Source organism: Nicotiana tabacum, chromosome 13 (genome assembly GCF_000715075.1).
Source record: "Nicotiana tabacum cultivar K326 chromosome 13, ASM71507v2, whole genome shotgun sequence".
Lineage (NCBI taxonomy): Eukaryota > Viridiplantae > Streptophyta > Magnoliopsida > Solanales > Solanaceae > Nicotiana > Nicotiana tabacum.
Genome location: NC_134092.1, coordinates 11,673,132 through 11,686,502, shown reverse-complemented (window position 1 = coordinate 11,686,502; position 13,371 = coordinate 11,673,132). Strand labels below are relative to the sequence as shown.

At 37.1% G+C, this 13,371-nt stretch overlaps 1 protein-coding gene across 1 annotated transcript; it reads right to left on the bottom strand.

The window, feature by feature from the left end:
- Nucleotides 1-2,461: 2,461 nt before the first annotated feature.
- Nucleotides 2,462-5,601, bottom strand: LOC107806188 (transcription elongation factor TFIIS). Its single transcript, XM_016630302.2, has 3 exons — nucleotides 5,432-5,601; nucleotides 5,122-5,299; nucleotides 2,462-3,700 (listed from the first exon to the last, which is right to left on the bottom strand). The coding sequence occupies exons 2-3, from the start codon at nucleotides 5,284-5,286 to the stop codon at nucleotides 2,747-2,749; spliced, it is 1,119 nt and encodes a 372-aa protein (XP_016485788.1). The 5' UTR covers nucleotides 5,287-5,299; nucleotides 5,432-5,601; the 3' UTR covers nucleotides 2,462-2,746.
- Nucleotides 5,602-13,371: the final 7,770 nt, after the last annotated feature.

The following is a 13,371-nucleotide window of genomic DNA, read 5'->3' as shown; positions in this document are numbered from 1 at the left end:
TGAAATCAAATACCCTCCTCTTGCATAGCGACTTAACATCGGCGAAGTGTCATTAGGATCCACCATAATTAACTCGATACAGCTACCCGTAAATGTTGGTACCTCTCTATAATAGTCTCGTTTGTTCTAATATTTTTTGGCTACTATAATAAAGTGTTGTTATAGAGGACAAATATTATAATATAACATAAAAGTTAATTCCGGGAAAGAGATTACTTTTTATAGTGAATGACTGTTATATAGGAATGATGTTATAGAAATGTCTGACTATAATAAGATTCAGAACACAGTCAAACTGAATTTTGAGGTTGACAAGAGTCTCATCATCGGGCAATCGTCAACCACAGTGGATTAACCTCTGTTTACGAGATCGAATACCCTCATTTTCTTGGTTAGCAGCCTTAACATCTGCAATGGTGTCATAAGGATCCACCATTACCTTGATACGACGTCCAGTAAGTGTTCTCAGTGTGATTTGAGTAAGATGTGCATATCAAAGGATTAAAGTAGAACCTTTCCTAATAACCCCACAGAAAGAAAGAGTCTCAGCATCTTTCAGAACTCCACATTCCTCATTCAAGAGTTGCTGTTTCTTAAGAGGAATCCCATGTTCCTCTTGAATGTACGCTTTAACTGCAGCTATTGTGTCATCTGGTTCAACCATTAAAACAAAAGATTTTGACACCCCATTGCAGTCTCTACCATCTATAATGTCCTCAAGTCTGACTTTTGGTAAGAAAGAATTTGGTAATGAACGCCAATTAATCATCTTGAATAATGATTTGCTCTGTTCGACAAAAGTGCCGACCATGGATCTATGACAAGAAAACACAACATAAGCATGGATCTATTTACCTACCGTTACGTTTAAAAAGAGAAAAAAGGAAATAAAAAAGGTAGTAGCAATATTAACAAATAAGCAACAACAACAACAAATTCTGTAGAGTCCCGAAAGTGGGGGTCGGCGGGCGGGGTTGTATGTATGCAGACCTTATCTCTGCCCTAAGGTGTAGAGATAATATTTCCAAATATTACGTAACATATAGGCAAAAAAAAAAATGCATGGAACAGTGCAAAATGTGTGAGAGGAGCTTCATCGGAGAATTAAACTTTTTTAACCGTGATAAATTAATGTCTTAACGTAGAAAAAATGTAAAACTAGGGTACAAGTTTCAAGATAGAGAATTCACTTACACCATCACCAAGTGCAAAGCTATGTGTGGCCAAGGGTAGTCAATTGAAGTATTGAACACCCTTCGCCGAAAATTTAAACAACCTTATTGAATTTTCTAGGATCGCGACTGATCATCACAATCTTAAATATGTAAATAGGAATAATAGATTAAAACTAGAGATGTGAAGAAAATAAGAGCATACCTCGTTTTGCATCCATTAGGAACGTTACTTTAGTTCCTTGATCTAGCTCCCTTAATTCCTTCTCCTTCTCTTATCAGAAATGGCTAAACTAATCATGTTGATAAGAAGCCTAGTATTTATCTGATTTAATTTATTTTGGTTTTTCTTCCTATTGTTTTTCTTTATCTTCTTATTATCTTAATAAACAAAAAAGCCTAAAGTCTTTGTAGAAAGAATCATCTTTACTTTTAACTATGTTGAAGGAGCTCAAGAGTTTCTAATGTGCAGTTTCCATTTATTACCTGAAAAGATAAAATCTGCTTATGTACTCTGTAGCACCAGTTCAAAAGTCGATAAACAGAAAAAGATAGACAGTCTTCCTTCTCTCTTAACATTTACTCCATCCCTGATCCCTCCCCAACCCCTAAATTATCCCCATCTACCTTCCTCCTCCTCCTTCATTAACCGCAACCACAAACATGCAATCTCCTCAATTACTGACTAATGCATTGATTTGAGCCATATGCAACTTGATGACCCAGACAGCTTTTCAAAAGCTGATGTACATTACACAGTTCACGAACTGCAACACCAAAAGAGATTAGAGAACTGTTGTTTACTGCAATTGACACTATCAGAAAGCATGCAACGAAACAATCAACAGGTGAGCCCTTCCCCGCACTCCAAGCATGGGTATCGACAAACACAACGACTTAATCAACCGGATCCACCTATGACACCGGGGATTACGCTTTTTCTCCCGCCTCAGCTTCGCGGATGGAAGGAGCACGAGAGTAGTCTCCCCCGCCTTTCTCTGATTTGAAGAAGGGTATGGGGCACTACGGTATAAAAAAAAGGGATGGTATGTCTTTAGATACCCCACATGGAAGACAGGGTGAATAAACGCATCTTGTTGATATTGATTGAGTTAGATGATTTAATGGCTGTCGAGCAAAATGGTAAAAGAGGAAAAAGTTAGGAGTGAGAATCCAACAATATACCTAACAGAGCATTCTCTACAAATCCAGCAGACTCACCGGGAAAGTGTCTGAATGTGAAATATTTTCCTACTGGTGCAAAAGAATCTGGATGAACTTGGAATAACTTTGCAGGAAATTCAACTGACTCACAAATGCATCTTCTATTTATATTATTTCTTTCCAATACAGCTGCATTTTCTGTAGAGTAATTTTTTAGCCTAGAAATGAGAAAAAAATACAATGTCATAACATCTCGCACAATAAACTACCTCAGCGATCATATGCGGGCATAATGAGATTGCCTCTAAGGAGAAAATGAAAAAATGAACTAGGAACTACATCAAGGTTAAGACAAGGCGCTAAGCTTACTATGTGATGCCATTAAGGGATAAATGGATACTGGCTCAAATTTAACAGAACTTCCAGCGATTTTGGCAGTTCACGCATGTCACGTACGTGGTCATAGGTTCATCTGCACTCCGAGTTTGCATCTGATAGTAGGTGCACTGATTCTTTCTACACCTACCACACTTGAACTTATCAGTACTAGCTTGTGCAGGAAGTCCACGTTCACTATTGAATAACGCTTTCTCTTTAATTTTCTCATTCTGCTTTTGCCTTTCTTTGCTTGCCATTTCTTCTGGCGTCAGTTCAGTAATACTACGAGGAGGAATCTGTCCTATAAGGACTTTTCTCCGGAAATCTGGATTGTTTGGATCCTTGATATTGAACATTATAGACCTATACTTGAACTTCTGGGCACCATTAGATCTACCCCACTTCTCAAACATTGCAGTCTCCACTTGAACTGCAACTCTATTCGGATCACATGCATTTACCTCAACCCTCAAATCGTCATCTACTTCGCCTGAGACTTTGCACAAAGCCTCTGCAAGGAGTTCCCGAACTTTGTCCCTCACAGAGTCCTTGCAATAAATTAGAGCGCCCAACTTTGGCGGAGCAACACTTGCCACATTAGAGCTCAATTTCCCATCTTTTGATATCTTCTCAACTTTTACACTATCAGAAGCAGTACTCTTTTCAGTCTTCACAACATTAACTGTAAACGAACTTTCTGACTTCACTGCTTTATCAGATTTTGAGGTCATCCTCTCAACTTTTACATTATCAACCTTTGACACTTTTTCAACCTTCACCAAATTGGCTATCTGAGATTTAGTGGCTTCATTAGCAGTAGCACCGGGACATTCATCTTTTACAGATTCCCCATTTACTCCATTGCTGTTCTTATTTTTCAAAGTTTCTCTTACGATTATATTCTTCCAGTTCTGAACCACATCAGATGCCAAAGCCTGGATCTTCTCCCTCGGATGTTTTGTCAATTGTCGAAGACGTTTACCCACCTGAAACATATTTCCTTATGTCAAATACAGGAAAGGGATCATCGGCTTCTCACTAGCATCAAGTGATAGGCTGTCATAGTAAACACTAAGCATAGCATAGAAAACGTAGCAATTGTGCAACCATCGTGCAATATTTATCGGCAGATGTTCAGAAACCCTTCCAACGAACAGAACCACTTTAGGTGGACGAGCATGATTCAGTGTTCTGACATTAAAGATTTATCCCAATCGACCCCACCCCAACACCAACCCCCTTTCTCCCTTGCCAAACAAAAACCAGAGGAAACAGAGAAAAGGAGACACAAATTTGGAAACTCATGCAGAAAAGCGAAGGAATTAATCTACAACAGATTCCAAAGACCTGGTCTTTGTAACATTTCCGAATAAGACTTCTCTCTCCCTATATGGGTTATTACTGAGGGGATTATCTCTATCAGATTTATTCTGCTCTATTTTAATTATATGGTGCTTTGCTGGAAAATTGTTTGTAAAAAGTTTGCAAATTTTACTTTCAGTGTTTCAAATTTGTTTGTTTGCGAAGTTTTTTGAATATTTATTTTACTTTGGGGAAGAAATTTTAACTTCTTTCAGAAAGTAGCAATTTTTCAAACCAAACAACCCCCCTCAACAACAACAACAAAAAACCCAGTGTATTCCCACAAGTGTGGTCTGAGGAGGGTAGTGTATATGCAGACCCCTACCTTCAAAAGGTAGAGAGGCCATTTCCGGATGTCAAACATCAAAATTGGAGACATCTTGCTTTTTTAGGAAAAGAAATAACAATGGTAACCTGCCAACTTGCACACACCTTAACTAATCCAGCCATTTCTGCTAACTCCAGATGTGTAGATAACTCTGTCCAAAGACTTAGAAAAATAGGAAGAAACTAGTTTTTTTGCCTCCGCTAGGATTTGAACACTAATCTACTGTGGACTGTTCCAACTTTATTGACCACCAAGTGTGTGACATATTGCATATGTATTATCACTTCAAAAAAAAATTCAAATCACTTCAATTTTTTTCAAAGTTTGAAACTTTGCTACTGCAAGCTTTTTCAATCAAGAACAGTTAAATGTATACGACAAGCAGAACCTTGTGTACCCAAAATCACGCACGCATATTGAAAATTACCTATTAAAAAGTTAAAATTAAAAACGCAATCTCCCGTGTGCTATTTCAACTTCATTGACCACTAGGTGTGTGACATATTTATCAATTCAACTTTTTTTCTTTCAAATCACTTCAAAGAAATTTCAATGGTTTGAAATTTTGCAACATAAGCCTTTTTCAATCAAGAAAAGTTGAATGTACACGACAAGCAGAAGCTTGTTTATCCAAAATCAAGCACACATATTGAAATTACCTTCTAAATAAATTAAAAACTTAAAATTAAAAACGCAAAGAAAAAAATGTATTGTTACCTGTGTAGATACGAGGACTTGATAATTGACAGGGAACTTCTTAAGCTGCTTCAAGACGTCAATGCACCTACTCTCCTCCGGCGACGAATCTGCACCGCCGTCTACAGAAGCTGCATCGGCGGCTCGTTTTACCGTCTCGAACAGCTCAATTAGCTCTTTCTCCATACTTTTTTCTCCACTGTACAACCAAATCAAAATTCATCAACAAAAATTACAAATTTCACATATACATATACACAGAAATTGCAAAACAGAAGCAACTTTTTGAGAACTATTATAAAATTCTACGAATGTGAAGACGAAATTGAACCTGCCGCTGTGAAATTTGACGGCCGAATAGAACCCTAGCTTTGATATGGGAGCTGGAGAAGTTTTGAGTTTTACGTCTTATGTTTTAGGAGAGGGAAGAGGTAAAGAGGTTGTTTGCGGCACGTGTGAGTGATCGGACGGCAGTGATGAGGAGAACGGTGTATGATCCGACGGTGTAGGATTAATAGGCGTGTTTTGAAATTTGGGGAAAACGAGTAGGGCTTTATGGAGAATAGAGACCTGTAAAATACAGTGTGTATTCTGATTTGTGAGGTAATTGGGAGAAACAATAAATAGGCACGTGACTTCCAGAAAATTTCGACCAATGTGTTTTATACAAGGTGAATGCTCCTTAGGGGTCGTTTGGGGGCGTACCGAGAATATCCCGGATTAAGGTGTATTAATAATGTAAAGATTATTTATTATTCATTATTTTGTGTGGTGTATTAAAAATCAAAATGCATTGCATGTTTTTTAAAAAGGTTAGTTGTTTACAAAAATACCATCTATATTCGTTATGATAAAATGTATGAGTCCACCAAACTATATAGAGACCTGGTCTTATACCAGTTCCCACATAAATAGCTAATGAACCAGTAAGTAAATAACACAGGAGATTTTACGTGGAAAAATTTCTGCTCAAGGGGATAAAAAATCACGACTTATACTTGTAGGATTTCAACTTCACTACTTGAGCAATCTTTAGATTACAACTTATTGCAACCTAGGAATTAAACTCTTAATCCCTTACTAACTTGTAATACACCTATTACAAGCCACTTTGCAGTACACCTATTACAAAGACTTCAACTCATGACTAACTCTAGTCACGACACAAACTCTAAGGGTTTATGGTTTTTGGAGGTTCCTAGTTAAAGCTTCTAAATAAGCAAAGTAGGAATTACAGTGAAAAACTAATGCAAAGATACAACTCAACTAAGGACATACAAAAGACTTGTTGTAGGAACTAGTCTGTAGTAGTGTTGTACTTTGTTCTTGATGCACTTGTGACTTCAATGCTTGATTATCAGATCTTGAGTGCTTAAGTTATTTTACAAGTGTTCAAGTGATGTTTTGTTGTAATGTTTCTTGTTAATATCCTTTGGATGACATCATTTGGATGATGTAAACACTTGGTTGGTAAAAAGCTCTTCCCAATGGGAAGTGGTTATTGCACTGTTTCTGCACTGTAGCATGTACAATGCAGGCAGTCACTTTTCAACTATAGAGTTGACTTCGTACTGTTTTCAGGGAAATTCAAAGGAATCAAGTCCCTAAGTTGATTCTTTTCTGTCTGAAGTCATACAACACACATTAGTTTGAGTCCGTTGAAATTGAAATTGATGCAGCTCTTCTTTGAAATTGATGCAGCTCTTCTTGCATAGATGTGATCCAATCTGCACCTTTCAAGGCTTCATTAATATTTTTGGGTTCTATTTGGGAGAGGAAGGCTAAGAAGGCAAGTGAATTTCTTGCTTTTGATATAGTTTAAACTCCAGAATCAAGGGGGTGATTATATTATCGAAAGGGTGAGAACTTTTGTGTTTCCAGTTTGGCACTTGAATATCATTAGTGGAGGAACTAGGTAATCTTAACTGGTTCCCTTGCATTCTTCTTTCTGCTACCTGTGGAGTACTTTGAACTGCATCAACCACTCTTTCTTCAGCTTCAGTGGTTGTGATTTGGGTACCTGGTTCCTCTTGAGTTGGAGTGGAGGAGGTTGCATTGCCTTCATTTGTCTCCTTCGCTTGACTCATCATATCTGCATTTCCATTTGCCATATCAATGATTTCTCCTGGAACCAGCAGTGGCTCACTGTCTCGATCATCCTTATTGCTCTTCTCACCAGATGAAGGGGATTCATTAAAGATTACATGAACACTTTCTTCCACACACTGAGTCCTTTTATTGTAAACTTTGTAAGCTTTGCTTTGAGAAGAATACCCCATAAAAATTCCTTCATCGCTTTTGGCATCAAATTTTCCAAGCTGATCCTTTCCATGATTGAGAACATAGCACTTGCACCCGAACGCTCTTAAGTGAGTCAGCTTGGGCTTCCTTCCATTTAGCAGCTCATAGGGAGTTTTATTCAAGAAGGATTTGATCATGCACCTGTTCACCAAGTAGCAGGCAATATTTATGGCTTCTGCCTAGAAGTTTTTGGCTATCCCATTGTCAATAAGCATTGTTCTGGCCATATCTTCAAGGGTTATGTTTTTCCTTTCTACAACTCCATTTTGTTGTGGAGTTCTTGGAGCTGAAAAGTTGTGGGTGATGCCATTTTCACTACATAATTCATCAAACTTGGCATTGTCAAATTCTGTTCCATGATCGGATCTGATGCAAGACACTTTTGATTCCATTTTCACTTGAATTTTCTTCACAAAGGCTACAAATACTTCGAAGGTCTCATCCTTTGTTCTGAGAAACAACGTCCAAGTGAATCTTGAGTAGTCATCCACTATCACAAAAATGTATCTTTTTCCACCCATGCTTGGCACTCTCATAGGTCCACATAGATCCATATGAAGTAATCCAAGTGAATTTGATGTGCTAACATCCTTCTTTGGCTTGAATGAAGATTTCACAAGTTTCCCTCTAGCACAGGCATCACATACTTTGTGCTCTTTGAACTTTGAATTTGGAAAGCCACGAACCAGGTCCTTCTGTATCAGCTTGTTCAGAAGAGAGAAGTTTGCATGTCCCAGCCTTCTGTGCCACATCTCGGCATCATCATCAACAGCTTTCAGGAAGCTCATGTCACCACTTTGTAGGGACTCGAAATCAGCAACGTAGATGTTCTTGTATCTTTTGGCCACAAGTACCACTTCACTAGTTACCAGATTAGTAACTGTGCATATCTTTGACAAAAACTCGACTTTGTTTCCCTTATCACAAATTTGAGAAACACTCAAGAGACTGTACTTCAGACCATTGACATAATACACGTTCTTGATTGAGTGTGAGAGAGACTTTCCAATTTTTCCAACACCAAGAATGTACCCCTTTTTCCCATTTCCAAGGAATACATTCCCTCATTGCAAGGCTTTCAGTGAAAGGACGTCCATGGTATTCCCAGTCATGTGCTTAGAGCATCCACTGTCCATGATCCATTGTTGACTGCTTCCTCCCATTGTTCCCTGCACATGAAATTCAAGGGTTAGATTTAGGAACCTAAACAAGTTTGGGTCCCTTGGAATGAGAAAAGGGATGAATGAGAGCTCTTCTAGTCCATGCAGGCAACATGCATTTTTTGTGAGTGGCACCTGGTCCTCTTCCAGTAGTTACTTTTTCAGCAAAAAACTTTATTTTTTTTGAACAGACTGGACTCTGGCTTGGCAATTTTCCTTGAAATGCCCATTGTTCCCACAATGGGTACAAAGCCAGTTATCATGTATAGTGACGTACTTGATATGAGGGTTATAGGGAACTTTCTCCCTTTGGAACCCTATTCCATGCATGTTTCCACCATTGTTAAAATGCATGGCAGTAATAGCATCTGAGGACTAGGTTCACTTAAGAGACTTCTCAAGATTATTTTTTACTTTTTCCAATTCTGCTTGAAGCTATCTATTTTTCTCAAGCTCAGCACATAAACTAGTTTTCATAATATTCAGCTCATTTTCAAGTTTAATATGTGCCTCACTAGCAATTTCCTTTCCATTTTCAGAATTTTCAGGCCTAGAGTATGCTTTAAGTTCCTCAATTGTTTCCTCTAGGTCTGCAATCACCACTAAGAGATCATCTCTTTCTTGCTCAGTGATAGAAACTTTCTCCACTCAGGCATTATTTTCTTTACTAATGTTCTCAATAGTTTCTTTCAAGTCAACTACAACTACCATCAAATCATCTATTTCATGTTCTACACTAGCAATTTTTTTTTTGTTAGAACCTCATTTTCATTTTTCATATTTTCTATGGTTTCCTTCAGGTCAACTACACAAATAACCAAGTCATCTCCAGTCTGCTCAGCATCTCCTAACTCTATGGTTAAGGCATCCTTATCACTCACCAGACTATGATATGTATCAATCAATACATTAGCGAATGACATGAGTTTTTTAGGAGAAGAGGATTTTAGATTTCTCTGAACATCCCTAAAACTTACCTCATCATCGTCATCGTCTTCATCATCGTCTGACTGAGCCATCAAGGCGAATATTGAATCATATTCATTTGCTTCACTTTCAACTGCCAACATGAAGCTATCACCTGTATCATTTTCTTCTTCAGACTCACTGGAGGAGTCTCCCCATGTTGCAAGAGCTTGCTTCACAACATTGTCAGCTGTGTTTTTTCTTTAGAAGCGTTTGTCAGGAACCGGGTTCCTCTTGGCTGCTTTATTAGAGTTGTGCTTGAAATGTTCTTGCTTCAGAAGAGGGCAGTCCTTGATGAAATGCCCTAGCTTTCCACACTTATGATAGAGGTCATAATTCTTTGGTTTGCTGGAACTACCTCTCTTTGGTATACCTCCATTCCTTCGAACCATTTTCTGAAACCTTCTGGTAAGGTATGTCATATCGCTATCCTCCTCACTCGAATCATTGTTTTCATCTTTGAGTACCGGGCTCTTCTCCTTATTTGGTTCTCTTCTTTCACTGTCCTTCTTTCTCTTCATCTCATAGGTCTTCAGATTTTCAACCAGCTCGTCCATAGTCAGTGTTTGCAGATCCTTGGCTTCAGTAATAGCGTTCACCTTACTCTCCCAGGAGCTGGGTAAAACGCTAAGAACTTTCCTCACGAGCTTGTTCCTCTGAATGATTTCTCCATTTTAAAAGCTCATACTCAATGGTGAGCATGTCGATCTTGGACTGCTTTACTTGAGTGGTTCCCTCATGTGCCGTTTGTAGAGCGTCCCATATCTCCTTGGAGGATTGACAGGCTGAGATCCTATTATATTCATCAGGTCCTATGCCACACACCAAAAAAAATTTGGCGCGAAAGTTCTTTTCTACAGCTTTCCTGACAGCATCATTGTACTCTTTTCTGGTTTTTGGTACCATTACAGTAGGTTCTCCTACCTTCTTTGTTGGGACGTATGGACCATCATAAATAACATCCCATAACTCAGAGTCCTCTGCCATTATAAAGTCATATATTCGAGTTTTCCACCAGCCATAGTATTGGCCGTTGAATCTCGGGGGCTTGTAGATTGATTGTCCTTCCTCGAAGTTTGGTGGAGCAACCATGGTGAGGATCCTCTCTAGGTGTTAACCTTTTAGAAAGAACCTGCTCTAATACCAATTGATAGAATGCATAAGTTCACCAAACTGTATAGAGACCTGGTCCTATACCAGTTCCCACAGAAATAGCTAATAAACCAGTAAGTAAATGACATAGGAGATTTTACGTGAAAAAATCCCTACTCAAGGAGATAAAAAACCACGACTTACCCTTGTAGGATTTCAACTTCACTACTTGAGCAATCTTTAGATTACAACCTATTGTAACCTAGGAATTAAACTCGTAATCCCTCACTAACTTGTAATACACCTATTACAAGCCACTTTGCAATACACCTATTATAAAGGCTTCAACTCATGACTAACTCTAGTCACTACACAAACTCTAAGAGTTTATGGTTTTGGAGGTTCCTAGTTAAAGCTTCTAAATAAGCAAAGTAGGAATTACAATGAAAAACTAATACAAAGATACAACTCAACTAATGACATACAAAAGACTTGTTGTAGGAACTGGTCCGCAGTAGTGTTGTACTTTGTTCTTGATGCACTTGTGACTTCAATCTTGATTATCAGATCTTGAGTGCTTGAGTTATTTCACAAGTGTTCAAGTGATGTTTTTTTGTAATGCTTCTTGTTAATATCCTTTGGATGACATCACTTGGATGATGTAAACACTTGGTTGGTAAATAGCCCTTCCCAATGGGAAGTGACTGCTGCAATGTTTTTGCACTGTAGCATGTACAATGCAGGCAGTCACTTTCCAACTGTAAAGTTGACTTCGTACTGCTTTCAGGGAAACTCAAAGGGATCAGGTCCGTGAGTTGATTCTTTCTTGTCTGAAGTCATATATCACACATTAGCTTGAGTCCGTTGATAGAGATATATACCAAGTGTACATCAAGTCATTTGTCTGGTTCTTAACAATAAGTTTGTTAGATCATCAAAACATAAATCTAAGATACTTTAAACCCATCACTTTAGCTTTAAGGGAATTTAAAGATAATTTTGTCTTTAACCATGCTAATGTATGCATTAATAGCTTTGGTATTGCTAATGCCAAATAAGTTGTATAACTAATACTTGCATTAGTAATACATTATACATATGTTGAAAAAGTGTACCAAACAATGGATTAATAATACTAAAAGTTAATGCATGTATTGTTTTCTCTAATGCATCCTACCAAAAGACTACTAAGGTGAAAAAGTGACTATTTCCTTCTTTTTTTAAGGTGTAGTTTCAAGTAAAATTACAATCTTGTCCTTAATTCATAATCGGTTATTTAATATTCCCCCGGTTCACTTTAATTAATTTTTGACCATTTTTTGTGGTCCACAATATTTGATTTTTTTCAAATCCAAGAAGGAATTAATTTTTTTTTTCACAGTTGTCTTTGGAGTAAAGAGCCTAGGAGTATTTATTGTATTTTCAATGAACAAATTAAGGTTAATCTAGTCAATTTTATTGTTAATTAATACTAAAAATTAGATTTTTTAATATGTGTAAAAATAACTAAAAATTCAATTAAAGTGGACCGGAGGGACTAAAAAATATGCAACACCCAGCCATCTACAATTGTAAAAATTGGTTTATTATAGGGGTGGGGTGGGGGTTGTACTTTACATTATGTTTAAAATATTTATTTTTATTCTGTTGTTTATAAGTCAATCTCGAGAAAGGAGTTCGGGGCACATCATTGTCATTTTATTAATCTTCAACAAAAAAAAGTGCGTCGGGTAAACCCTTTTCCAAATGAAAAAAAAAAGGCAAGATAAAAACTTTTAATTTAGAAAAACACCAACTTCCAAGAATGTTTAAGTTTTATTGTTCACAATATTTATTAGAAGAAGTAAGATTAACTCTATCAAAATCATTGTTGAAAGAAAAAAGTAGATTTGCAAAAAAAAAAAAAAAAAATTATATATATATAGTGTGTGCGTGTGTGTGTATATTCAAAGTCCTATTCTTCAAATTCCACAAAACGTTCAGTGGCCTACTCCAAGCTATTTGTCTGCACAATTTGGCCACAAATGAAAAAGAAACGTAGTAGTTAAATTTACCACAGTTGTCTCTTTCACTTTAGTTACTGTAGTAGTATTTAGTAGTAGCATTTTTTTTAAGACTTACACTCATCCTCGACTAATTTACCTAATCATTTGTGCTACGAGCATATGTATCAAATAATTTTGTTAACTAAGATTGGAAATATAAGCTTACACTAAGGTAGTAAATGAAATTCAAATATCTTCGAACTTAGAATCTCATAATTGTTACTCTTATCGTGTAAGCACTAGATCTTCCCAATTATGTTGTTGGTGAATAATTACACTTAAAAAAGACAAAATAATATATTTTCAGGTTGAGATGCGGATATCACGTGGATATCTCGCTTTCTTTAAGGAGACTCAAGCACACTGCAATGAAAACTTCACTAATCCAGCGGTAGTCTTTTTTAACTTGTCTATTCGCGTCGTATGACTCAAACAAATTCCGAATAAGTTGTTGAGTCCAAAGCTCCACCACTTGAAACACCTTCCTAATAAAGTAAAACTCTCTTTTTTATTTTAACCTTACTTTTTCCATGCACTCTATAATATTTTTTTCACACACCACATTATTAAAGGAAAACTCCTATTTATTGGTGTAAGAATTCTTAGTTGGATTAAATTAGAAGAAAATGGGGTAATAAATTCTGAGATCATGGAGAATATGAAGTATTGAATGATTGGTGTGTAATTAGTAGTAAAACATTAAAGAG